This window comes from Camarhynchus parvulus, chromosome 5 (assembly GCF_901933205.1).
Source record: "Camarhynchus parvulus chromosome 5, STF_HiC, whole genome shotgun sequence".
Lineage (NCBI taxonomy): Eukaryota > Metazoa > Chordata > Aves > Passeriformes > Thraupidae > Camarhynchus > Camarhynchus parvulus.
Genome location: NC_044575.1, coordinates 53,908,289 through 53,932,352, shown reverse-complemented (window position 1 = coordinate 53,932,352; position 24,064 = coordinate 53,908,289). Strand labels below are relative to the sequence as shown.

Below are 24,064 nucleotides of genomic sequence, written 5' to 3'. Positions count from 1 at the left end.
TGTAGCTTATCTAAATCAGAATGTATTTGTCTTAACTGCCTCTGTTTGTTTACATCAACTTTTGTCTGGGCTCTAACTGAATTGTAAGATCATTGAACAGGAACTGTTCCCACTATATGTGTTTGGTGCCTTTCACAATGGGTTGCCAAACCTCATGTTGTCTCTCCTGTAATGTAAACAGAAAGAAGTTAATCATTGTCATGGACAGATTTATTTTCTTTCTCTTCTAGTGGTATATGTGATGTTAATTTGCTTATTTTGGACATATTTTGGACATATGTCTCCTGCATTTTAAGTCATCTGCCTGCGTGGCTTGTTACCTTTCTCTTCAAAAATATGTAATACAAAAAGATACAAACCTTTTTACTGAGGTGGTTTTGGTGTAACTCTACAGTTCTTGGCCACTTAAACTTTCTCTGCCCAAGCAGAAGTCTGTGGATAAACTTGGGAAATGACATAAGACAGTGCCTTTGATTTGGTCACTTTTTAAATTTTTAGATACTTGTATAAGGCAAATAATATAGGAGAAGCTTTAAGTCAGTTTTGGGTAAAGATCATTTCTCCTGCCCTTATGTGTTGTCTGTCCAGAGCTCATTTCAAGAAGTCAATAAATAAGTGATAATCCAATGTAAATTTTGTTTTGTTGAATAAAACTCCCAACAGAGTAACTACAGGAAATCTCTTACTGTAAACCTGTGTATGGAGGATTTATTTTATACACCCTTTTGTGATGTTGTGAAAAAAATATTGCACAAAGTTAAAGGAAGCATTAGAGCAGTTTTGTGAGTGTTCTTTCACTTGTTACACCAACATGTTTTTGGCTTACTCTTCAGAATAAAACTTCTAACAAAATCTAAGAATAAGCCTTTAATTGCACGTTTAAAACATACATGTAATGCAGTTTGTCTGCAGCTGTTTCAGAAGCTGTCAGTTAATTCTTTTATACATAAGCAAGGCAAACCTCTCTGTGCACCTGCAGAACTTGAGCACTGGTTCATTGAGATGAGACAGATCAGAGATCAGTGCCCAGAAAAATCTCAGTCTTTTTCTCAGGTATCCAGCTATGACACAGTGCTTCTATATTATGAGAAATAGTGAATATTTTTTTCACATTCACCATTTCTGTGTGATTCATGGTTTTACAGACTTCTGCTGTGTCAGCCCTTAGTGTGGCACTGTACCAAGATTACTGTAAGCTGTGTGCCATGGACTACATCATTCCTGTCCTTTCTCTTCCTCACCTGGATACTCAGTAGCATCTTATAACTGGAATACCATAGCTCTAGTTCAATTAAATTACTTATGAAAAAGATCTCATTCTTTGGGAAGATCCTTGAGGAAAGGCCTATACCTCTCTCTGTAAAATTGTGTTTAAGTACTTATTCCTTCCATTTGAAAAAGCTGCATCTGCAGAGAAATTGTGAGTGCCTGGAGGGCTCTACACCACAGCAAGACTGAGGAGATTGGCTTGTTTGGGCTGGGGGTGTTTTGAAAGCCCAGGATGGTATCAGATCAGTCTAACAGTGCTGAGTATTGGTACCTGTGCAGACACCTTACCTCATGTAAGAGCTGGTTCAAGAGCTGGTTCTTCTCAGGTGACAGAGTGTGCATGGGCACTGCTCTCAGGGAAAAGAAGGAGGAAGGCATTGAAGCTGCCCCAAGTGAAGAGTAGGAACTTCCAGTGACTTGTGTCAGAGTGTGTTACATGTGGAGCATACCCAGTGTCACCCTACAGTCAGTGCCAGTGAATGTTTCTTTCTACATCATTTGCACAGCAAGTCCTTTTTCTCTTCTTTATTGGCCTGCCTGGGCTAAGTCTTAGGTGAGTTCCTCTAGCAAGCAAGAGTTATCCTTTAGGCATTCTGGCAGTGATTTGACCTTGCTGTTCAGATATTTTATTGCCTCAGGTGGTGGACAAAAGCAAAGGACAGCAGCATCCCTGGTACAGTGGTTCTTAAAGCATTTTAGCTAGAGGGCATGTGGTAAAAAGAATGGTATTTTAATAGACTGCAGACAAGTCCAACTTATCCATTACAGACAGTGTGAAAAGACTTCTGCTTGTAATTATGGTACTGAACTGCTGCAGGAAGAGTCTAAAATTATTTCAAGGATGATAGCAGGACAATGTGAAGATCAAGTATGGGTGATATAAACAGCTCTGCCCAGGTAGGAGTCACATCTGCTAATATTGCAGTCACTGTCAACCCTTGTCTAGCAGAGAGCACTTGGCAGTGCCTGGTTGTCCTGCAATCACTTGAAGCAGAAGGCAGTGAGTCTCCTTGTGCAGACTGTCAAGCTGGGAGCGAGCCTATGTTAATTATGATTAAGTTACCAGTGCCATTACCAAGTCAGTCTTACAGACAATATGGTCTTGTGACACACTTTGCACATTCAGGTAGTACTGAAATGGTGCTTGCTATTTAGAGTTGAGGGAGGACTGTGTTTAATTTGGGTGCCTTTTTGAGGCACTGTCTTTTGCCACCCTTTGATGCCTTTTGCCAGACTTGAAGAGTGTTCTGGGGAAGCACTGCTGTGTGCTTTCTCTGTTCTTCAATTTTAGACACAGGTTGCCAGGCAAGATGGACATCTCATCTGACCTGGTATGGCTTTCTTATGCAATTAGTACTTATGTAAGTGATCTGTCTTCTGTGTAATGTGAAACGAGGTTGTCTCACATGCTGCCTCTCCTGGAATACAGCTTTATTAATTTACACATACTATATGCACTAGTTGAGTGTTGCAACATCGCAGAACCTGATCACTGAGCACAGAACTAGAGTGTGATTACTTTGTGATTAAAGATTTACCAAATCGATTATGTGTTACACAAGGTTGTTACAGTATCAGAACTGCTATTCTGAACAGATTAAAACTAATGTAAAATACTTCTGACATATTTATCTTTATAAACATCACAGGACACATTTCCTGTTTGAAGCATAATTTTTTAAATCTTTCTCAAATATCATAAAATAATTCTTTATCCTTCCTGTCATCAATGCTTAGATCTCCCCGCAATCATTTATACTCAGTTCTCACTGCATTGAGAGATATTGTGATTGTTCCTTATTGGACATTGGAGAATTAACTACTTGTAATAATGCAATTACATATGCTTATTAAAATGAAAAATGTTAAGAGTTTGAGAGATCCTTTGTGTTTCACAAAGATACTTCTCTTTTTCAGGAATGATGTTGACCACTGATACCTTTAATATTGCAGCTGTCTGTAACTGTGGTGATAGCAGAGCTTTGTCAAAGACCAGGATATATAGAGTGGAACAGTTTAACAAGTAATCATAGCCACTTGGGTTTTAAAAGCATGAATCTTGATCAGTTCAGCAAGTAATACTTTTGCCTCAAAGATAAGATAGAGATACTACATGCAGCTTGATATAGTTGGTTAGAAGCTGGCTGGAATTAATGTTCTGTGAAGTATGTAAAGCAGCATAAGAACCATTGGTAACTGTTTGCATGCTATTAATAATTAGCAACCTTCCTACCAGTCTGTTAGGAAAGAACCATGCATTGGGTACAATAGAAACTCAACTCCATTCGGTTGGGTTCAAATTACATTTGACTTCGACAATAGGGCATGAATGGGGCTCATTTGAGTTTCTGCCACTGTAAACAAAGAGATGTTGGAATGTTTCATTTGTTTATTGATTTATTTATTTGGACAGGTGCAACTTGATCATATGAAAAAAATTTTAATTCAAATGTAGGCAGAAAATAGCTTGGTAAGCATTGTCCAGTCAGAGTGTATGATATTAACCAATGTCTTGACTCAAAATAATTTACCCTGTGGCTGGTTTTGAATCTGGGTCTTAGTCTAATGAAATCATGTTCTGGAGAAAGTTTTTTACCTGGGCCTAGACAATAGAAAATACAGATTTTATTTTCTGATTAATTTCTTTTTAGGTACTGAGTTCCTTCTTTTACTTTCTGCTAAAAATTATGTGCACGTCTGTGAGGTAGGCTCTGTTAATGGTAATAGAGCTCATGCTTGGGAAGAGGTCATTCAGTTCTGATGGATCCCATCTGTATGAGGATGATTCTCTAGGGTGTAATTTTCCTCAGCTATTTGAAACTCTCTCATAAGTGCTCCAAAGCGATCAGGTTCTATAATTTGCAAAATGATGGCAAGAGGAAAGGGCTAGGAAGATTGTTGGTGGGATTGTATGTTAGAATGCAGTATCACAGGACTAACAGTCTAAATTAATGCAAGGAGAGACTTGATTCAGGCTTTTTTTGGCATCTCCAGCAGCTGGACACCCACACTTCTCCAAAGTAGACATTACAAAGGGAGAATTGTTGATGGTAGCACCAGCTTGGGATTTGGGGCAGGGGAAGGTTTAGACTAGAGAACCAATAAGAAGTTACATGCAGAAGACATTACCAATTGTTGGAAAACCAAAAGTTTTCCAATTCTTTTGTGTTAAATGAAAAATATCTCCGCAATCTGCAAAGCAGAACAAATTTGGGGGAACAAATCCCCCAGATACCTTGCTTACAGGTAGAAATAAACCTACAGAACAATTGAGCTGACCTTGCACATTTAATACCTTAAATTATCTTACCATACAACACAGCCCATGTTGCAGCTGTGTATTTTATCATAGTCCTATCAGAGTTGTTCCTGTGTCTCTCAGCAGGTGGAATGAATTGGATATCCACTCAAATTTGGAAGCAATGGCTTTAATATTTCAGTTCACACTAAGAATTTGCTGTCTTTATTTTCCTTTCAACATTACATTGCATTTAAACAATGACAGGGCTTCTCCTGTACTGCACACATTGGATTCCTGTCAGTGCTAACATAAGGTATGTGCGCACACCAATGGAAGCACGGATTAGAGTTTCTCTTGAGGTGAACAACTGTTTATAATTAGAGTTGTGGGAATGAAGAAAAACCCAGCTAGCAAGCAGGCAGTCCCTCTTCCAAAAAGCTTGGTAAACTCATAAAGCTCAGGGGCTTAATCTCTGAACCAGAGTCCTTGTTATCTAATCCTCACCAGCTGTTGTGTACTTGGTAGCCATGACATCTGTAATAGAGCTGAAGGGCCTGTCTATATTGGTTGGCACCTTTACCCACCAACTGAACTTGATTCTTCTCTCATTGCTCACATTTACCTGCTTTAAATCATTAACCAGTTGCTCAGGGTTTGATCATCCATTTAACCATACTTTATAATAGAAGTCAAGTGCTGCTTTTCACATTAAACATATTTTAGGTGTGTAGGTCTTCAGCAGGTCTTGATTTTGTGTTGCTTATAAGAAAAAGGTATCAACCACAAAAATTTCCTCTGATTTCATACTGATTCCTTACACAGACTTAAAACCAACCTGGGAGTGAAATCTCTTGAGTTGTATTTGAGCTGAAAACACCATCACACTTCAGTAAACAGAGTAAAGGATTATATGCAGCTCCATTAACTGATGCGTATGAATTGCTATAGGTAACTATAGAAGGTATAATATAAATGTAAGCAAGGTATATGTGTTCATTATAATTGTGAAAGAACACTTGTTTTCAGAGATCACTGTCAGCTATGCTGTAATGGATATTGTTCTTTTTAAGCTGGCAGAAGACAGGAATTGGCCCATCCTGAGAAAATCAGCCATTTTATGTCTCCCTGTTCTTGAGTGCTGTGATTTCAAGCCCTCAGCACCACCAGCAGTGCAGAGGAACAGCTGCTGTGCAGAGTGGAGTGTGACCCCTTCATGTGAGGTGTGGATAAAACTCCTATTTTGGTCCTTGTAAGGGACCAAAGAGTCCTTGTAAGGGGTTAGAGGGAAGGTGTCTTGTTCCTGGGTCCCACATGGGTTTAGTTAGGAGGTAAGGGCTGAGCTGTTCTCCGGGTAAGAGCATTTCTGGACATGGAATAATGTACCTGTGGGTTAAAACAGAGCTGTTTATGGCTTCCTGGCACTGTGAATAGTTATGTTGGGCAGATGAAGTTGATACTCTGGCCAAAACTGGGCCTGAAGGCTGCAATAAATGTCTGCTAGTTGTCATCATATTATTGTGGGTCTAAGATTTTGAACTGTCCTAAGACAGCTCCAGTGTCTGTAATACTAACTGTCAAAATCCAGAATACTGGCCTCATAAATAAAACTAAATATACTAAGTTTTCAAAGAAATGCCTCTCAAGTTATATTAAATTTCATTATAGTAATTTTTCAGTTGGAGTTAATTTGATTGATTTTCAATTTTTTTCCCCCCCAGAATGGCACAAAGAAGGTCTGGGATTTTATGAGGACACATGACAGGTAACAATGGCATCACATTATTTCCCATTATCTTCCTGTTGTATTTCGTACGGTATTCTCTTTAATTGGTCAAGTGTTGTTGATGTTTCCTTTTCCTCCAATTTCCTCTTCAATTCTCACTTCTTGTGTAATACTTACATGTGGTTCTCTACTGTTTAAGACAGAATTACCAGAAATTTTAAAATCTCCTTGTGGTTTATGATGTTTTCAGTAAGTTTTGTCTTTTCTTGACTGTTCCATTATTAGAGTTTTAACACAAAACTGTGCATTAACACATTATTGTACACATTATTTACGCATTACATTATTATTGTACATTTTAATGATTACATAAAAGATGGAACTGAAAGTCTGGATTGTATGAAATCCTCTTTTTGAAGTGGGAATTTATTACCTGAAGGAAGGAGTTTCTTCTGTCTTTCCAAATGTATTTCTCTGATCAGAGGAGAAAAGCAATTAACTCCTGACTTCAAAGATCAGTTCATACAAGATTATAACAAATAAGGTGTATATAAAACAGACCAAGTCTCAGTGTTATTAAAATCTAAAATATTTATATGTCTTTCAAAAAGTATTAATATTTCATCTGTTTGCTGAAAATTCAGACATTAGAAGATAAAAATAAAAAGCAAGGGTAACAACTTTTTCCAAGAAAAAGCTTTTCTAAATCTATTAAATGTAAAAATGTAGCAAACCACTAAAATAAATTGTGACATAACCAGAGCCACATCAAGAGATGTGTTTTTTGTGTGCATTAAATAACTAAAATCAGTTGCATTTTGGGAAATCCTTCTCTGTTGGAACCCTCTAAGTCCTTAGATGATTCTTTTTGTGACATGAGTCTTTACATGCATGTGGGTGCCTGGGAGGGATATAAAATTCTAGTAGCAGTTTTTACCTGTATAAAGATTATGAAGGTAAAATTTTCAGGAGAATTGGGAAAGTATTAGTTGGATTTAAAATGCCTGTAGTGCTTGAGAATGAGGACAGAAAAGGGAGTGATATTTCAATACTGAACTTCACACTTGCTTTTGGAATTTGCCTGGAAGACAGTTCTGTCTTTGCACTTTGTCTGTCCATATGGGCATGTGCCTGAATTTTTGATGGCAGATACAAAGGCTGAAATGATAATTGATTGCTGGAAATTTAATATATTCCCATTCAAGCAAGTGAATCTATCCTCAAGTCACAGTGCTGAGAACATGACTTCCAGATGAATTTATATGACTATTTTTGTTTAAACTTTAGTTTATCACTGTGTGATAATGTGTGAATATATGCAACTAACTGAGTGGGGTAAGTATTAAAGGATCAGTTTTCCATGAACTTCTTGGGAACAGTATTTCTGAAGGACTTTTGTGGACATTTTTAAAATAGTTGAGAACATAACTTTGTAAAAAGGCTACAGCCACATGTCATGCCAGTCATCTCTGGTCACATAACATTTGTTAGCTTCAGATGCACAACAGCTGCCACCCCAACTTACTAGTGACTACTGTGGAACTGCAGAATGTCTAACACTCTTTCACAAGGAAATTCATTGCGGCTTCTGACACCAAAGGTAGTAATGTGAACTTCCTGCATAGGAAATCCATGGGTTTAAATATTTTTTTTTGTGAATAGGAAGGCAGTTATTACCCAATACATTAGTCAGATTCAAGATCCCTTGTAATACTTTAAAGCTCTGCATTTTGATGTATTTTAATAGCTGTGAGGCTTATTATATGGAAAAGTCATGGTAACTAGTTCCTGAAGATTATAAAGAACTTCATGCTGAGACAGCTCTTACAGGTTCATTACTGTCAATGAAAGATAAATATTGAAAAGGAGAGGTTTCTGGGACACAGTTCTGTTGGTCAGGATTTCCTGGTGTGTATGTCTGCTTGAAGAAGATTGTAGATGTTTTCCAGAATTAAGATCCCTTTTCCATAATACTTTTTCATAAGTATTCATAGCTTACAACTTACAGAAGTGCTGTAAGACTGTTAAATGCTCCAAGTGTCTGTAATTGGGCTGTTTACCTGAACTGAGCATGTTCTGTAAAGATCTGTAAAGAACACATGTATGTATTATGTATTTACGTAGAATTGATATGTATTACGAATTTAGTGATGATGAATTAAAAAAACAAATGTGTAATCCTATAAAACCAGACATTGTGCCTAACCCATGTCTTTATTTGTCATCCTCTTTCAGCAGCACAAGTAAACATGCTTAAGACTGACTTCCTTGCTGCATGGCAGTGAACTGAGAGCTTGTGTGCTGGGTTCCTTTGGGACCCCAGTATTCTGTCTCATTTCCAATTAGGTCAATATAAGCCAATATTTAATAGATTTGTATCAGAAGATACAGGAATATATTTACCAAGAGAGACGAAGTTATTGTTGTATGAATGTATCCTTTCGAACTGTTCAGATGAACAGCTGATTAAATTATACAAAGACAAAAGCACAAGGGCTGCAGTAGTCACTTCATTTGCCTTAGATGTGAGTCATCTTTTAAAATCTCACTATATGTTGCAGTAGGGCAAGATCATTTAACCATATGTAGTCTGGTGGTGTAACTCTAGCACAAGGTAAAATAGTAGAATTGGTATTACTTTTCTATTTTTTCCTTTTATTTCTTTTCTTTCCTTTAGTTATTGCACATCTGGGCATGAGTCTACAGTGTGTGGTTCATGAGCTCTCTTAAGATCAAGATCATTCAGAACTACACATCCATCCTGAAGTCACTGCTGTAATTCATGTTGAACAAATAATTGCTTATTCCCAATCCCTCCCTGCCATTTAAAGACAAAAATAGTTATGTGCAATTTATTACCGGTCACAAAATAAACTGTGTTAAGTCAAACCTTCAGAACTTATGCAGTCAGAAGTGAACTGTGTGTCAGCATAGACAAAAGAAGCAGCATTTCTTACCATATTTAGGTTTAAATTCTAACAGAAGGGAGATCCACGACACAAGGACATACCTATGGATGGTAGTTTGGTCCTGGAATGCTTTGTCCAGAATCTCCATCCTTAGAGAAATCCAAACCTTGACTGCACTAGGCTCTTAGAAATCAGGCCTAACTTAGAAGTTAGAGTGACTTTTAACAGGAGATTGGATCAGATGATTTCCAAAAGTCACTTACATCCTGAAGGTTTCTGTGATTTTACAAGCATATTAAATGTTTAATGAGTGTTACAATTCCCATCTGAAAACTGTCAAAAAATTTGTAAACTTGTCAAGGACTCTGTCAATTCATAAGCCATTTTTCTATTGGAAAATAATGAGCTTACTATTGTTCTTGTCCTGTGGAGTTAGATTTAAGTTAATTTTTATTTGAAACACACAGATGAACATTATCAGAGCTCATTGGAAGGTTTTTTACAATGTCATTAGAAACAACAATGAAGTTTACTAAAAATGAGTGAAGTAAAAATCCTTGATGACCTCTTCTCCACTGTAATTATTGAACAAGTTTATTGAGGGGTTGCTCCTAAGAGTTACATAATTTTGGCCTGTTGTGTCAGGCACACAGCAAAAGATGCTTTCTGCAGTTATGCACTGCTTACTTTTCTAATTAAGTGTAATTGTCACTTTAATACTCAAGATGACGTGTTTGGTCATTATTAAACATATCCTGATGAAAATCAGGCAGAGTGAAAGCAATGAAAATTTAGATACAAGGTTTATTTCAAGATTGTTTTTAGGCTTGGGTCTGTCAGAACTGGTTAGCAATTTGTGGGGGTGTGATTTGTGGGCTGGTAATTTTTTTAAGGACTCGGCTTTTAAAAATTAAAATCTTTATCTGGAGAACATTTTCCTTCTGCAAATTTGTGGTGATTTTCTGTTAGAAATAGAAACATACTAAATTTTACAGAGTAACCATCGATACCTGTAACAAAAAAATATTGTCTAAAACCAGACTCAGGTTACAGTTATATTCTCCCTCATCCTAATTTTGCTATATATAGTACAGTAAGAGCCTGAAATGTAATACTTAAGTTCTACATTCATCTACTTTATAAAGCAATGGACCACATTCGTTTCAGGTTTCATCAGCTCCCCTTAAACAGATTCAAGGCTTTTAAAAGGCATAATTTGGGAACAGATGAAGGTCAGTCTACAGTCATGTGCTCCTTCTGTGCTTTGAGTAATAACACCTGAGAACAGGGACACAACTGTACCTTTTCCTAGTTGACAAAACAAAATTATGTCTACCTCTCTATGTGAAAGTATGAAAAATTCACTGTAAGGTTCACTGCATTTAAAAGAGAACAAATTTGAGGAGACTGAATTGTGTGCAAGACAGTTATGTGATTTCTTCTCAACTCTATCATGTGATGAATAAAAAGGATTTGGACTAAAAAACTTGCAGCTCTACATGTGCATTGTACCCCATTCGTGCTGCATTTTTAACTGCAAAAACATGTCACAGTGACTCAGCAGTAGCTCCTGACTTAAAAATTCTTAATGAAAAAAGCTGAGAGTTTATTGCTATATTCCTGCTTTATAAGATTTGCCTTTTGTGGGTGTACCACTCGTCAGTTTTTCTGGGTCTGGATTGAAGGCACTTGAGACAGTAATTAGTGTTTGGACTTAAGTGTTTTATTATTTCATATCAGTAAAATAGTCTTATTACTGTGAGTTTGGCAGCTTTTCATTAGAAGGCACAAAATGACCAACAATCTTTTGTTACAAGGTCTTTTAAGACTAAACTGTCCAATGAAGAACTGACACCTGAATTATTTTCCCTTTTAACCCAATAATGATCCCCAAAAGCCTGCAAATGCAGACTTTTCTGCCCAATTACAAAATGCCAGCCAAACCCATGAAGAAGGAAGAAGAAGCATGAAGAAAATCCTGTGCCCTCCATCTTGCTTCCATCCTCAACATACTAAAAATCCCAAAACCTCAATTTCTCACCAAGTGATACACCTACACTACTCTCTGTAATCTATTTCACACTTTTGTGGATTCCAGTCTGTCTTGAAGTCTAGGAAACTTTCTCCATGAATGGGGGTCAAAGTCAGTGCTCCCCTGGGGGTCAGGGCACCCCAGAGCAGACAGGGAAACATTCCCAGTGCCCTGGGTTTCCACAGCCTTTTTGGTTTTTTTTTAAATAAAGAGATTAACTTATTTCACATTTCAAACAAATTAATTCCTAATCTAATTTGCTTCCTTGGAAGAAATGACTTTACACTTTATCTATTACAAAGACAACTGAAAAGTGTAGTTTTCCATCAGGAGTGAGTTTACAGGGTGAAGGAAACCAGAGCAACCTCCACCTCTGATTGTTCCCTCCTGCCAGGCAAATAGGAGAAGGTTCTCCAGGCAGGTTTGGAATAAGCATAACTCCACAGGAGGAGGTGCAGGTGTGGAGGCTGTGTGCTTTGCAATTACCTGGCCAAGGGCAGAGATCAGGAGGTCCTGCCCAGGGCACTGAGGATCACAGCCCAGCAGCTGTGGCTGCATCCCAGCCCTGGCAGCAGCCGGAGATGGTCACAGAGCTGGGCCAGTGGCCTGCAGGAGCCACGGGTGCTATTCTCGCTCAGTGGCTGGAGCAGGCAGCTATGGAGACAGGGTGGAAGTCATGTGCCCTGACCACATTATAGGAGTGGATTAAATTCCTTCTCCTATTTCATATCCCAGATCATTTGGGCTTTATGGAAACTTAATCCTGTATGTATTTTTCTGGTTTCTGTCCTAGTGTATTATAAGACGCCATGAAATTTAACTCAGATGCTTCCTTTGTGCAAGAATTATCACAGTAGCTTTAAAATAGAGCTTTTAAACATCATTGCAGGTAAAAGAAAAAAGTTTTTCTTGGGTGGCATATGCCTTTTACTTTCAATGATGTGCTGTTATTCTGTAAACCTTGTCTGTCTTTGTAATGTCTCCTCCGGGGTGTCAGTGATGTGGAATTTTCTTGATTATCTTCAAAGATAGTGTGGAAGATAATGCACTGTTTAAAATCAACTGGAGATAGTTCAACAAACAAAAATTATGAAAAGTTTAGGGAAATAATAGCTGAGAGAAGGGAATGAGGGCTGGGCATGTTCATGCAAAGGATATCACAACTGAGGAGAGAAATTACCAGTTATCATAAAATGTAGAGGAACGTTACAGAACAGGCCAGAATAATTTAATTTCATCAGTAATCAATGATAGAATGAGAAATGATGTATGGTGAGGAAAGTATTTTTAAAATTAAGCACTAAGAAACTGTTTTTACCAATAAGCAATAAGATAATCCAGGAAGGCATGTTTTGTAATCACTGTCCTTGAAAATGCTCAGGTCTAGGCTTGATATCTGTCTATCAAGGATGTTATCAGGATAATGATAATTTTCCTGGTATTAGAAGGAAAAAATGTAGTAGCCTATTAGTTTCCTTCAACCCAAGTAATTACATGATTTGTTTGCATACAATATTTGCAAATAAAATGCACTTAATGCTGTGTTTTTTGTTGTTCATTTTTGGGGTTTTCTACAGTGAAGACTTGACAGATCCTCTGCTTTTGTGCTAGGAATTCTGCAGGCGTATTTACTGTCTTTTAAAATGAGTTACTATGTTGTTACCTTAGGATCCAATTTAAATAAAAGCATAGGAATGAGAGAAACATGAGATGAGATGTTGTAAAGTTATCAGAGAAAAACACGAAGTCATAAATTTACAGATTCTCATTTCATCTTCTTAAGCATGTGATATGAAAGCACCCTGTAGTATATAATCTCTTCTCTGCTGTATTACTGAAGCAGGATAAAATGGCAATAAAATCTTTCTAGAGGGAATTGCTTCATTGGGAAGTTGAATATTTGCCTAATTCCAAGAATAAAATCCATGAAAATTCTTATAACTAAGCAGGTACATGAGAATTTTGGCTGGTTAGTCATTAATTTCTGAATACAGGTTTCTGGTATCCAGATTAGAAGCATCTTGGGTTTTTCACAAGTTTAGGGATTTAATTTTCTAGTGTTTCCAACAATATGCAAAATAAATTAATGTATTCATTCTCTTACAATCACTGAAATCAGAAAGAGTCTTCTCTTTGCTTTCAGGTGCTTTTGAAATAAACCTGTTGTGTGTGAAGGGTGCCAAGAGTTTGTACATGGCCTAGAGACAGTAGCATGATCATGGCCCGCATTTGGGATGGGTAAAAATAATCTTAGAAAAGCTAGGAAATGTTCTGTAGTTGGAATGCCTATATCTTAGAATTTTAGCTGAAAATATCTCTTGGAAAAGAGGGAATTATTTAAACCTTATTCTAGAAAATTGAGGAAAATGTTAACAACTATCAGTTTCTCACTGATGGTACTGAGTTTGCAGTTATACTTGGCAAAAGGTTGTGTTATGCACATCATACTTGGATTTTGGTAGGTAATAAACAAAGTTGCTCATTTCCCTTACCTTAGTGCAGAACACTTGAACTTTTTTCTTTTGTGAGCTGTCCTTGAAACCTGGTGGTATTTTAAATCTTTGACTTCTGCCATTTCAGAATGGAATAGAGACATACTTAGGCTATTTAGGTGAATTGTTTATTGGTCTTACTGTGTGATAGCATTTTTAAATGGCAGTTTCACAAATAATTAGGAATTGGAACAAAAGCCCATCAGGTTCTGACATCTGTTGCACATAATTCCCGTAAAGCTGTATTTAATCAAATAAGTTAGCATAAAACCTGAATTTATTTATTAAAATATTTTGTTGAAAGAATCCCATTGAGATGCAATGTGTCATTTCTAAGGGTATCCTGGGATACTGGCCAAGATATGACACTTAAGGAATGTTATTGAGAACAGTGTGCTTTGATGTCTTATTTATTTTGCAGTTGAATTTTCTTTCTAATTTTTTCTTTGTTGTGTGAAAATAAGTTGCTGAGAGAATTGTTTATTCCAAAGAAGTTTTCCTGATAATATTCTCTGGTTGGCAATACAAATTGCTACTTTATGAGTAGATACAAAGTGTGTTTTAAAAGTGCATGTCTATGGGTTTGTTACCACTGCTTAGTTCATTTTTATGCTGGTCTGATGATTAACCAAATATATGCTTCCTGCTTTATGGTGTCATGAACAACTTCCTGCTGCAGTTCAGTTTACTGAAACCAAACTTCCTTTTGATTTTTTCCAAAGAAAAGTTTATTTTCTCAAGCATACGTGGCTCACCACTTTATTCTGGGTTTATTTAGTATTAAATATTTACATTGTGTTGGAGAAAGCATTCAAATTTCAACAGCATACAGAAGTCTTTTAGACATCTCTAATTATCTATTGCCAAATCCACTTTATCTGTGATTAGTATGAAAGGGTGAATGAATGTTTTTGTCAGGAGCTTTAGCTTTGCTTTTGTAATGGGCTGCATTTTAAGCAGCCAATTGGATTGGTGTTGGCCTTTGAAAGATGCAAAATGCTTTGAAGGAAGACTTAAATGAACCAGTAAAGACTGTGCAAGCACACACATTTAATCTCAGGACTATCTGCATTATAGCTAAAGCTCTGGGAAACTAAAGGAATTGCAGTGCAGAATAATCAAAGGGTACAGCTTTATTACATCTCTGTTCTGGAAACGAAGGGGCTGTTTTCTCTGGTTTAAGGTGCTGGAAGAAGGAAGAAGACAGCACTTTAGACACCACATAAGAAGTTTTCAGGATGTGTCCAGCTGTGAAATTGATGCTTGATTTGAATACAGAAGTGGCACAGGGGCTACATACAATTTTTTCTTATGGACATCAAAAAATAATTTTGAAATAAGATGAAGTGGGCCCCTGAAGGTTGACTCCTCCCAGAGAATTGCTTTTGTGTGTTGGCTCTCAAACAAGTTTAGGTGGTTTTTGATTATCGCTTTCAAATTGAAAGCACAGTCATTTTAGATTCAAACAAGGAGAGGACACATTCACAAATATGAACGTGGTCATGTGGACACCTCAGAGCACCGTGCAGGATCTGAAGGGGACCCACAGAGAGAGACTCTGTCAGGAGCTGCAGTGACAGGACAGGGAGTAATAGGTACAGATTCAAAGAGGGAAAGTTTAGGTTAGATATTAGGAAGAAATTTTTTACTGTGAGGGTGTGAGGCACTGGAACAGGTTGCCCAGGGAGGTTGTGGATGCCCCAAGCCTGGAAGTGTTTAAAGCCAGGTTGGATAACACCTGGAACAGCCTGGTCAGGTGGGAGGTGTCCTTGCCTGTGGCAGTGGGGGAGTAGAGGATCTTTAAGGTCCATTCCAACCCTTCAGCATTTTATGAACATACTTTATTTGTGATCTGGGGTATTTCTCAAATACAATATTTTAAAAAGACTAGATGGAATTATAGGCTTGACATGGAAAACTATGAATAATCAATTTGTCATCCCTCTATGAACAAAGAAAGCCAAATTCATGTAAGTTCAAGAAGAAAAACATATTTATACTTTAAAGCTAAAACAATTATGGGATATCTGAATTATTTATTTATTTCTTACTAACTTTTCATCTTGTATGATTCGTAAATCTTGACAGTTTCTCCTTTATGAGCTATGTGGGCAAAAATATGAAATGTATGTTTTATATTCACATGCTCTCCAGCAGAGATGAATGCATCTCTAAATACCTCTGTGGTTGCACAGTACATTTGATTATTTTCTTCTGATTGTATCAAAGGGATTTTTAAAACCAAATATCTGTTGAGAGTCAAGGGGGCTGATTAAATCACTTACTTGCTTTTATTCCTGCATGCCATTTTTGTGTCTCCTTTTGGAATCTGCCATTCCTTTTTCTTTGTCTTTATTGAGAATGGTAACTGAAATACTGCAGGCGCTGTATTAGTAGTATTGGAGGGGTTTTGGTGGTTTGGTTTGGTTGGTTTGTTGTGGTTTTTTAGAAATTGTACATCATTAGTTCCTGAAGTCTCCCCCATGGAGCTGAGATTATTGTTTGTAGGCAGCATTTACCAGTATTACAAGATTTAAACTAATTTTGAGATACTTTTTAACCTTTAAAAGTAGGTGAAAGTGGCTGAGGTTAATAGCTCAGAAGTCCTGGCTTTCAGTGTTAATATCAGTCTTTTTTTAGGTGCTTTATCTTCCACTATTCATTTCTCATCACAATTTGTGTGTGTCACACACATATCCATGCTTGACACAAGTAGCTCCTGAGTTGCTCTTACAAGGATTTAAGAAAGGTCAATTTCTTTGCCTATGTTACCTCATCATTTACCTAATGTATTAGTATTTAGGTTATTAATACAGGATTGTCATTTAAAGTCCTCCAGCCTTGACAGTCTTAGCTCACTGACAGAAGTACAGGGGTCTTGTCTTTGTCTTTGCCATTGCTGTACTGTGGGGATTTTCTAAAATTATTTTTTAGTTTACAAATTCACATTTGTAAAGTCAGCGTTAAGGCCACATCTAAGAATAAAGAAAGACTGAATCCATCTTTATTTATTAAAGGATTTTGAAAGTTTGTCTCATGAAAAGCAATTAGTAAGTGTCAGCAGTTGCATGTGGCTTAACTATAGCCCTAGAAACACACATTTAAGAAGCTGTGGTAAAGTTCATTTGCTGATCTCAGTTTCTGGGATGTATTTCAAATGAATTAACTCTGCATGGTCCATATGTGTGTGTGCACATTTTAACAGGATGTCAGTTTTCATCTGCCCCCTACCTCAGAGCTGCTGTGGTCAAATGCTGCATCTCTTGTGCTGCTCCATGAAACACCACCTTCCTTTCTCAGGTTTGAGAGTGTGAAGTTGTAGTATTTTTAGCTAAATGTCTGCTGAGCTGGAATATCACAAAGCATCAGTTACAGTGATTTCAGTAAATACAGAGCTGTACTATGTTGGGGGAAGGCAAATTGTGGAAGTAGTTTTCTATGGCACACAATAGAGTCATTTTCTAAACTATTCTCGGCAGTGCTTTCAGCTGTAAAGGTTGTATTCAGGTGGGTGTTTTCTCTTCATAAGAGTCTTAAAGATGGAGGAGGAATTAAGGTTCTACACTCATATGTTCGAGTGTCTTTGGGTCAGCTGTCTGATTTCTGCACATTGACTTAGTTTAGGGAAGTCAAATATCCATCAGAGAATCCTAATACCTATTTCACTTGGGGCTTTTTTGAAGTTTAAATGGTTAAATGCTACAAGAGAGCCTTGGCTGAATAGTAGGAATCCCTTTCAGAAAACATTGTGTGCCAAGACCAGACACACTTCAACTGCAAACTTGAGTACAAGACCAGCTCAAGTACAGGTTAAATGCTCTTTGTATGTGACATTTTAGGTACATATATTTCTTAAAATATTTTAAAGTTACTCTAATTGTTCTCATATTTAAAGAAAGAACAATATTCTACATCATTGCACAGTAAGCTGTTTACATGCAAGCTTTCTTTGGGGACAACTACTGTGATGAGAGTAGTGATTTGTTTTATGTATAAAGTGAGTGGGAGCCACTGCAGTGGGAAGCTGAGGACAAGGTTGAGCTGAAGGCTAAATCTGTGGTCTTCACCAGCCCTGGAAAACACTTTATACACGCTGTCATCTCTTAATAAGTTCTTTTTCTGTTTGGTTGTAGTCCCTAATGCAGCCATGACAGATGTGGTGTGGAGGAGCCAAGTCTCCTTCACTGGGCAGTGTATTTGCATTCCTGAGCTCTCCTTTTACACCTCTAAATTTCCCCCAGAGTCAGCTGCTGGAGGAATAGCCAGCAAGGATCCACACCTCTGGAATATGGCAAAAGTAATCTGCCACACAAAGTGTAAAGATTAGAAGGTCTGAGCTGAGACAGTGTTTCCTTAGTGCAGAGGTGGCACAGCTTCTTTTAAGGCATGGATGGAAGCTTGGGATTTATCATGATCCTTTTATATCTGAGTATTGTTTTCCTTTGTAAAATATAATAAAAAAATGGTCTTGTGCTCTTGTTTGAGACAAGAAGCCTGTTGCTACATTAGGACCTTTGATACCCAGTTTAGATTAAATTCTTGTATAGTATTACTGCCTTCTTTTAGGGAATCTGGCTGGGCTTTTTTTTTTTTTCTTTTCTAGTGCTTCTGTGTGTTTTTCCCAAATGTGCAACTTTGGCTTCATTTCTTTTCTGTATCTTTTAGTTGTGGAGATGCTCACAAAAGTCCTTGTGCATGTTTTAATTTTTATATGTTTACTCCTCACTTAAAAACTGTGTATATAATACTCTAAAATAGATCTGGTTGTAATATTTTGAAGGGAATTGCCTTGAAGCATCAAATACCTCTGTAATACTCCATGGTATGGCACCACTGAAAGATGTATTTGGACCTGCTAATGGATTTGTAGTAGTTCTTTTTGGTAGCCTCTATCATCTGTAAAAATAGCAATCTTAAACTGATTTTGTACTGAATTCTTTGTATGATGCTTTAAAACTCCAGCAGATAAATATTTTCCTTAGAGGCCAGACCAATCATTGTGAACCCAAATGTGAACCCACATTTTGGGTCATTAATAGGAAACCCAATGAAAATGGGAGTGAGGCTCCTCCACTCAGCTCAGTTGAACTGTCTTGTTCTAACTTTGTGTAATACTCAGATAACTGCCCTGAATGCAGCCTTCAGTGGGTTTTTCAGAAGTTACAGACCTGGTGACCTGCAGAAATATTTCATGTTATGTTGTTTCTTGTGAACAATGAAACAGCAAATGGCATCCCCAGGTTACCCCCCCTTCTAAGGTGTAATTCTGAACTTTCTCTTCCATGACTCTCCAACTCTGACAGGAAATATTAGAGCTTGTGTGTTGTGGTTTGTTAAAAGATGTAAATTTCTGTTGAAAATTGTTTGTCAGTCTCTCAGAAAATTAGAAGTAATTAAATAGAAAGTTCTACAGATTTGTGCCATTTCTGTACCCTCTCATCTCAAGATGGTGTGAGAAGCAGACAATTGTAATAACTTGCTGCTACTCCTTTCCAGCTAATTTGATCTTGTTCCTTAATTCTGACAGATTGTTTTTAATTTTCCCATCTGTTCCATAAAAATCTCAAGTGATTGACTCCTAGGAAAAAATAATGTCTAATAGCTGAGCCATTTTTAATGAGTTGGTATGAGTTATTTAATGAGACATGCTGAAGAAGGCAAGCCAAAGGAAAGATTGGGCCTGGGGTGGTGGATGTAAAGAAAGGTAAAGGGCAACCATCTGCTTCAGGAAGCTTCCACTCTCCATCAGCAGCTTTAGGCTGCTGCTCTCTCCACTTTCAGGCAGTGCCTGTGGACAAAACAACAAAGGTTCAGTGGCAGTAATTCCTTTTCCCCTTTTATTTAGAGCAGTGTCTGCCCTCAGACAGTACTGCTCTGGGGAGAGGATCAGTCATGAAAAGGAAGAAAAAATCAAATAATAAAAGAATAACATTTAAGTAACCTTAAAAATATTATGGTCTGTGGTTTAACTTCATTTCTTCCAGTGCAAACTCCCAGATATTCCAGAAAGACCTTAGTGCTAGGAGACAGAGTGAATGTTCTCCTCCAGCCTCTCTGAAGGCTAAAACCTTTGCTTTAAAATTGCCTGCAAATGGCATCTCCCCAGGCAGGAAGCCATCAATATGCAGTACAGGTTTTTGAGAATAGCAAGCATGAATATAAATACTAACATCTGGACTTCTCCCTTCTGTTTTGGTTTTTATATATTATTATAATAAATATTAACATTGTTTTTAATAATCATCAGATAGCATTTTCTTTGGCAGCTTGAGACTTCATTATTAAATCAAATAGTGAAAATAAATATACAGCTCTTTTACAAGGCAAGTTGAAAGTTTGACTCAACCCTGCAAATATGCCATTGTGAGTCTAATCCATTGTAGAATTCATAGAATAATGAATTAACGTCTCGATTGCATACACTGAGGCAGAACAAATGAGAGAATGCTGCCATGGTAATGAGCAAAATATACACTTGTTTTTTCAGGTGGCAGTGGGCTACCAACTAAGGAGAAAAACTTTTGTCTGCATTTTCTTAAACTGGTAAAACCTGGGAGTGTGTTAGGCAAGCAGAGAACATCAGTACTCTACACATCCAGAGCATGTCTGATCAGGTGTCCCCATGGCATGTTCTGCAAGCAACCAAAGAACCAGAGAATGTAGCAGGTGAAGCTACTGGATTAAATTTGTACAAAATTGGGCTTGAACTGTTTTGAAACCTGAGCTCAGCAAGTAGCTGCAAATGGGAGATGCTCTGTGCTTTTACAGGAATCACTGTCTCTGAATGAGACTAGACTGTGCCTGAGGTTTTCACTGTCCTAATTTGAGATTGATATAAAGGGAAAAAATGTTTTTATTTGTAAGGAGTTTTTGCTGTCTAGTACCACTGTTCTTAGACTGGAAGAGGGGGTGGTGGTGTTGTTCCTATTGGGAAAAAGGAATTGATTGGTGCTTTTTTTGCATGCCAGGAGACAAAAGGGACTTAATTTTGAGCAAAATTGTCATGGGCTTTGGGAACATGATCTATCCCTCTAGATGGATTTTGGACAAGGACCTTGCTGTGTTGTGGCTTTGGTAATAAATCTTACATGTATTTATGTAGTTGAAATTAAATTCACAAGATGTAAGTTTAATAGTTCTGCATTAATCCTTCATAAAGCATTGATCTTTTGGTGTTTTTTATCTTCCTCCTCAGTGTGTCAATCCTGATCTTTAACACTTCTCGACAGTGCTTTGTTGTGGTGAAGCAGTTCCGCCCAGGTAATCCTCCTTTTTACATTTACTTTTGCTCTCGACTGAAGCAAGCTTTTAAGGGTTTAGCAGTTAAAAGTTGGTGCATCTGTGGTGATAAAATCTTTGTTCTATATTCTGTTTCTTTGTATGATAGCCCATCCTTTTCAGTCAGTCAGAATTTCTAACCAGGGAAATTTCCATTACAGATGAAACGAATGATCAGGATAGTCTTGCATTCTGCTCTTGGGCTGGTTATTGTCCTTTTTTGGATGACATTACAAACAGCTCTACAGTGATCGTGCAAGAAATTGCTTTAATTTGAAGTTCCTTCTTGACCTACTTGTACAGAAGCATAGTATTTTCCTTTTTGTTTTGTTTTGTCTTATATATTCTTTTTATTTGTACTGTCTTATTGTGCATTGTATAGTTGGGAATTTGAAATGAGGGAGATTCAGGACTGTATGCTTTTTCACCAGTATGTGGACAGCTTCATTTTACCAGTTATTATGCATTTAGGTTAATATATATTTTTTCTGAGTTTTTTATCAGTTATTTTAACTTGAAGCAATATTTACTTTCTGGAAGTTAAAAACGAAATGCGTATTCGCTGCATTTTAATTAAAAGAAATGACAAGGTATTTCACTGACTGTTGCTAAGAGACCATTTCAAGACTGCTCATGGTAGACTTTGTAGAAAACTTTCTAGGGTAGTGTCACACTGCCCTTTCTTCCTGACAGTGATTACAGCCTCTCCAGTGCTGTGCAGCAGTGTTACATCGAGAGTGCATCCTTCTCATCAAGTGCTAATTGACTTGTATAAAGTGTTTGGTTATTTGTTCATCACTAATCCACTGTCTTTTATTTGCCAGCAAATAAATGGCTCCCACAGCTCTTGCTCTCTTTGAGGCAATCTTAGGGAGAAGTGGGTGCATGCAGATATATATATACACACACACATGTATATATATGTGCTGAGCAGCGACACATTCATTGCATTATCTCTGTGAAAGTGTCAAATCAGCCTGAAAAGATTGGAGTGAAACCATTCCAGAAGCTGGAGCTGCTCAGACACCTGGCCATAGGCACAGTGGTCAGTCAGACACCCCACAGCACTTCAGTGATCACAACCATGCCCTGCCCTTACTCACATCCCTATATTTATCATTATATCTCCATTCCATGGTTATTGTCTGCCCTGGTGCCTGTTCCACAAAACCAAGACAAAGGCTGAGGCTCTTCTCCTTGCCAGCTCCCACCAGGGTCCCACCAGGGTCCCACCAGGAAGGCGATCCCTCGTTGCTGGAAGGGAGCCGCTGCCGCTCGCTCTGCAGGCACGTCCTTGCACGTGTGCTGCTGCCATGTGTGCTTGCCTTTCCCTAGGCTGTGCTGGCAGGAGCAGCTTTTCCCGCTGATGTCTGTGCTGCCTGTAAAGGCACTCATCCCTCCCATTCTGCTTGGCAGCAGCAGCCCTTATGCAGCCACAGCAGAATGGCTGCAGTCAGGAGGTTTTGAGGAGCAGGGAGCTGAAGGAGTTCATGCTGACTTGAGGGTGGCAGAAGCACACAACAGTGAGGCAAACAGTGTGCTCTGGGATTAGATCATCTTCAATGATCATGAAATCACACATTTGGGAGGAGCAGGGAGAAGAAAGATAAGCATGTATCTCTGTATATGTACCTCGCCCATGACTAATTTGCAAAGGTATTGGTCAGTGCTCATTTTGGTAGGCAACTGACCACACATTTTCAAATATAATAAAATGATACATTGCTAGGGCTGGGACCTATGAACATGTGCTCTGGTTTATTAACTGTAAGTGTAATGGCCTTTCAATGGATTGTGTTGTTTGTTTTTCCACTGACTTACAATAAACAGTATCAAAGATTTGAATCATAAGCCATGTTCCCTTTCAGGACGTAGGAAACACAAGCACAGTCAGAAGTTTAGAGAGGAGCCAGCACCTTCCCAGAGCCTGCTTTCCCACTGGCTCCTTAGTCCCTACTGTTTTCTTCTGTTTAGGGTCAGCAAACAAGTCCCTCTATGTGTCACCTACAAAGGCTGCTTTTAATAACTGCAGTGATCTTATTTGCTCCATTTGGTTGAACCATCTATCCTTTGTCCCACATTACAGAAAGGAAGGTGAGAACAATTCTACTGGAGTTTCCCTTCTGAGTGGAAACTTTCTTACAGCTGAGTGGCTCCAGGGTAATTAGTCCAGATGTGGATTCCATCACTTCCTTGGGGATTCCATCACTTCTTTGGGAAGCCTTTTCCAAAGCCTGACAACCCTTTCTGTTGTCTTTCTTCCTGGTGAGCAGCCAGAAGCTGCCCTGGCACAGGTTGGTTCCTCACTGTGCTGCTGCTCGTGGCCGTGTCCATCTGGCCTTGGAGGAGACTGCCCAGCCCTGGTGCAGAGGCAGTTCCTGGCCAAGGAAGCATTGTAAGACAAGGGAACAACAGACATGGGACAAATGGGTGGGTGATTGTGCTGGGGCTTCTGGATTCTGCTTTCCAACCTCTTTGTGGATTTACAATAAGACGGCAACCTGTGGTGAGGAAGAGGAGGGTCACAGGTTTCCCTGTGAAGAGTGTGCCTTAACCAGTAGGTCACACACTTTTCCATCCAGTTCTTTATCATTCAGTGCATCACTTGCATGGTCAGTTTTGCACCTTCAAGGGAGCTATGGGAGATTCTCTGTTCCCTGACATTAGAAGGCAGCTTGGCTTTCTAGGCTTTGCTTATCTGTGAGAGTTGAGGTTGAACCTTTGAAGCCAGGTGATACTAAATTCATAATCAGACTCCTTGGTAAATGCTCTAATATTTGGGCTCTTACAGAAGTGGCTGGTACTGCTTCTTTTCTTCCTTATCTACAGAGAAAAACTGTTCCTGGGCTTGAAGTGTGGCCATATCACAGGACTTTGCTCTGAAGAGGACTGCTGAATTAGGTCCTTCTGGGAATGTAGGTTTTTATCTACATGGAACCCAGTTGTGCTGAGGGAGAAGGAGAATGTCAGGTGCCTGATGGAATGACAGGGATACAGAAGACTTTTAATACTTTAAAGTCACAGCTTCATATGTCTGTACCCCACACTCTTACCTGCATCCTGTTTTAGTGCCTAAACCTTTAATGGGATGCATGTGTTGTTCCTTTTTTAATTATCTGA

At 38.2% G+C, this 24,064-nt stretch overlaps 1 protein-coding gene across 2 annotated transcripts in view; it reads left to right on the top strand.

Moving 5' to 3' along the window:
- The window catches only part of NUDT14 (nudix hydrolase 14), a 60,910-nt gene that overhangs the window by 22,573 nt on the left and 14,273 nt on the right, over positions 1 to 24,064 (top strand). The window contains exons 1-3 of one of the 2 annotated variants that reach the window (XM_030949954.1): positions 5,794 to 5,861; positions 6,229 to 6,272; positions 20,862 to 20,926. In XM_030949954.1, the coding sequence (XP_030805814.1) occupies positions 6,256 to 6,272; positions 20,862 to 20,926 (82 nt within the window). In that variant the 5' untranslated portion in view covers positions 5,794 to 5,861; positions 6,229 to 6,255. Of the gene's footprint in view, positions 1 to 5,793; positions 5,862 to 6,228; positions 6,273 to 20,861; positions 20,927 to 24,064 lie in introns of those variants that run through there. The other variant, XM_030949953.1, reaches the window with a different exon arrangement.